This window comes from Merops nubicus, unplaced genomic scaffold (assembly GCF_000691845.1).
Source record: "Merops nubicus isolate BGI_N331 unplaced genomic scaffold, ASM69184v1 scaffold5063, whole genome shotgun sequence".
Taxonomy (NCBI): domain Eukaryota; kingdom Metazoa; phylum Chordata; class Aves; order Coraciiformes; family Meropidae; genus Merops; species Merops nubicus.
In genome coordinates, this window is record NW_008600813.1 from 7,200 (window position 1) to 11,305 (window position 4,106).

At 50.8% G+C, this 4,106-nt stretch overlaps 1 protein-coding gene and 1 gene segment (V, D, J or C); one reads left to right on the plus strand and one right to left on the minus strand.

Annotated features, from left to right (window-relative positions):
• Positions 1-351: 351 nt before the first annotated feature.
• Positions 352-1,296, plus strand: LOC103770513 (olfactory receptor 6F1; the record flags this gene model as incomplete). Its single annotated transcript, XM_008937776.1, has 1 exon — positions 352-1,296. A coding segment is annotated over one exon (945 nt), but the record flags the coding sequence as incomplete, so codon positions are not given.
• Positions 1,297-1,501: 205 nt separating this feature from the next.
• On the minus strand, positions 1,502-2,890 carry LOC103770514. The segment is given in 3 exon segments: positions 1,502-1,507; positions 1,752-2,074; positions 2,845-2,890. Coding segments are annotated over 3 exon segments (375 nt in total).
• Positions 2,891-4,106: the final 1,216 nt, after the last annotated feature.

Genomic DNA, 4,106 nt, shown 5'->3' on the forward strand with positions numbered 1-4,106 from the left:
TTCCCTTCCTAACTGCCACAGCCTGTCCTGGAGCTGGAGACCTTCAGCCTGCCAGCCATGGTTTCCTGAATGGGATTTTCATCTCAAGGAAGGAATTGCATTCACCATGTTCTAGAGGAGATGCCTGTGCTTGACCTGATAAATCATTCTCCAGGTTCTTTGGTCCACTTGTCCAAACATGTTTCTGCACTGAAGGACTTCCCTGACAATTTTATCTTAGGGTAGATGCTGTTTTCCTGTGCTCCACACCAGCTGCATTTTCAAGGATGGGGCTTTTGCTCCCCTCCTAGTAGTGTCTGCAGGATAAGCACAGGCATGCACACTCTCACAGAAACATTTCTGTCTTTGCAGATGAACCTCAGCACTTGGGAGGACATGGCAAACGGGACAAGTGTGGAGGAATTCATCCTTCTTGGCTTCCCAGGCACATGGCATTCCCACGTTTCCCTTGTGGTGGTATTTGCACTGACATACTCCCTGGCAGTAACAGGCAATGCAACCATCATTGCCCTGGTGTGGGTGAACAGCACCCTCCAGACCCCCATGTACTTCTTTCTCTGCAATCTCTCCTTTCTGGAGATCTGGTACACTACAGGGGTTGTTCCCAAAGCCCTAGGAGTCATGCTGGGCACTAGCCAAACCATCTCCTTCAGTGCCTGCATCCTCCAGTTATTCTTTCTTGTCTCCCTTGGCTCCACAGAGTGCTTTCTTCTCTCTGTCATGGCCTATGACCGCTACTTAGCCATATGCTACCCCTTGAGATACAGCTCCATCATGACCAGTGTCCTCTCTGCTCGGCTGGCACTCAGCTCCTGGCTGGGAGGCTTTCTGGCCATCTCGCTGCTGGCCTTTCTGACATCCAGGCTGACCTTCTGTGGGCCAGAGGTCATCAATCATTTCCTCTGCGATATAGATTCCTGCCTTGCCCTCTCCTGCAGTGACACGTGGCCTGTGGAATTGGCAACCTTTCTGGTCTCCATGATTGTTGTGGTGGCCTCCTGTGTGGTCACCCTGGTCTCCTACATATACATCATCTCTTCCATCCTGAGGATCCAGTCAGCCCGTGGCCGGACAAAGGCCTTTTCCACTTGCTCTGCCCATCTCAGTGTTGTCACAATCTGGTATGGCTCCACTATGTTCCTGTATGTCAAGCCATCAGCCCAGAACTCCCTGGACCTGAACAACCTTGTGAACACCTTTAACACTGTTGTAACTCCTGTGCTGAACCCCTTCATTTACACACTCAGGAACCAAGAAGTGAAGCAAGCTCTGGGACAGGCTTTCCAGAAAAAGTGAAGGGGCTTTTCCAAGGGCCTCAGTAGATGCTAACAGATTGATCCCAGATTCAAACTCCTCATTGCCTTAGGACATAGACCTCTCCTTCTCTACTGAGTCAGATGTTTCCTGGATGTATCGAGCTCTGTTCTTCTGGATGTTTCACTGAATCATACCCTGCTTCACAATAAAATCTGTCTATGTCTGATACTTCTACCTATAGCCATTAATCCTAGCATAAGACCATCAACAAATTTACATTCCCTTTCCTTCCTTTCTTCACTATCTGAATGACCTTGAAAATTTGTAATTAAAAATATACAAATCACTGTGCTTCCTGCTTGATGGATCAGGGTATTTCCACATGTAAAACCCCACATCAGGTTGCAACAATCTCTCATTCCACCCAGTTGGGGCTTTGTGGTGGAAAGAATGTGACTGGGCAAAGTCCCCAAACTGCAGCGTTTTTTTTTCACTATTTCCCAATAGGCAGCACTGTCCTGGAGCTCCATACCCTGCACACCCAGAAGCACCTGGGAGAGCTCCACAGACAGTTCAGAGCAGAACCTCCCTGAATCCACCCAAGGCTTCCATTTCTCCACCTGCAGCAGCATCTGAGGGGTCTGGGTCTTGTGCTGCTGGTACCAGGAGATGTAGGGATTGGCAGAGCTGGTGGAGAAGTTGCAGGGCAGAGTTGTGTGGTATCCTACCTGGACCGTACTTCCTGCTGGGAGCTGGCACACAGAGTACTTAGTCATCCCTGCTGGGAGCTGGAACACAGAGTCCTTTTGGGCATGACCTGTCAAGCCAGAAAAGGCTTTAGTCTTTGCTTGCCCATGTCCCTCTCTGTCCATCACTTCATCAGTTCTGCCCACTTGCCAGCTCCCTTTTCCTTGCCTCTGAAACCCTGAACTCTTTGTCCCTGACCACTTCTTTCAGCAGCTTCTCAACACTCCTCAGCCCCCAGCTCATCCTGATTTTCAGCCATGCTTAGTGCTCGGTCTGCCCGCTGACCTCTCCAGATATAAGCTGTGTTAACTGGTGGTCTCGGCTTCATCAGCAGAAGGCTGGAGTTGCTCTTCCCTCACCTCTGACATTAGCTTCCTGCTAGAACAGGTCTTCCACAGGACAAGCTACATCCTCTGCCCTTGTCCTGTTCCTCAGTGGCATTTCAGCTCTTCAGTCATCGAGTGAACCTTCTCTCCTTGTCCCCTAAGGTTTACAGCCTTCCCTGGCAGCATTGTATCCAACGCAGGCCAGGAGAGAAGCTCTTATGAGTCACATCGCTCTGTTGCCTCAGATCTTTCCCTCTCCCACCCTTCCTAGGTGTTAGTGGCACATTCAGGAATGCTCAGCACCTGCACATTTGAGGTGAGCTCTTATTCCTTTTCTGATGCCCATTGCTCAGGACACCACACAGATTATTTCCCATAGCCACCTGCAGCCTTTGCTTTCCCTGCAGAAACACTCCCAGACTTTCCAGGGGCTCTCTACACAAGTCACTCCACTTCCAACATCAGCTGCACAAACTCTTGCCTCATTCTGCCCAGCCTGAAAGTCACATTTTACCAAAGTCTGCCAGTTCCTCCTGCGCGGCCAGGAAAATCAGGGCCATGTCAACCTTCCCAGGGTGCCAAAGGACCTGACAGCATGAGGCCCCTGATGCTGCCACTTCCCCTCTTCTCCTACCTCTGCCAGATCCAAGAGGCCTCCAAACCCCAGCCCAGAGGGAGGAGCAAAACTCTCTCTCTGCTGTTCTGGGCAGACCTCTCTGGGTCTGTCCCCCAACCTCCACCAAAGAAGGCTCTCTAGAGAGCAAACAGAGCCATGGTTTAAGTGCTGTCCATCAGAGGCACGGGCACCCCTCATTAACTTCCCCCCACAGCAACTGCCTGGCCAGCTGCCCAGGCTTGCCCCCAGCTCTGCTGAAGATGGAGACAGCAGCCCTGCACCCACCCATGTCCACCCTGTCCCTGCCACTGTCTGGACACAGAGAGGAGCAGGCACATGCTGAAGTGTCTGGACCCAGGGCTCGCAGGCTCTCTGGCCATCAAGGAGGAACCTGAAGAGAAACAGCTCTAGTAGAAGGAGGAGTCCTAAGAGATGGGGGAAATGGAAACAGGTTCCTTCTTGGAAAGGAAGGAGAATCCCCTCCTCCCTCTCCTGACTTCCCTCACCTTCCCAGTTGCCCTTCCACAACAGTTTTACTGCTCTGGAAGTTGATGGCCATGTCATTCTAGATGGAGAGGAAGGTCCATCTGGGAACCAACGAGGTTGAATCAGTCACCCCGACAACTTAGGACTAGTTCAGTGAAGTAAAAAAGGATGGTACCAGTAGTAGGTGCTTCCCTTCTGAAGGGATCTGAGGGCCCTATGTGCAGACTAGATCCATCTCACAAGGGAAGTCTGCTGCCTCCCTAGCGCTCAGGTGAGGGATGCTAGAAGGAAACTTCCAGGCCTGGTAGAGCCTTTGGACTATTACCTGCTTCTGGTAATGCAGATTGGCAATGACAAGGTTGAGAAGAGATGACTGAAGGCAATCAAAAGGGACTTCAGGGCACTGGGGTGGATGCTACAAGGATCAGGTGTACAGGCTGTGTTTGGTTCAATCCTCTCAACTGCAAAGAAGACTACTGAGAAGTTCAGAAAAACACAACAGATAAAAGTCTGAAATTGTGGTGTAAACAGCTCAGTTTGGGGTTTTTTCAACCGTGGAGAGGCCTACACAACACCTGGCCTGTTGAAATCAAATGGGGCTCATATGACTGCAAGGGGAAAAAGGATCCTGGAATATGAGCTGGCACAGCTCATAGAATCACAGAATCCTTTAG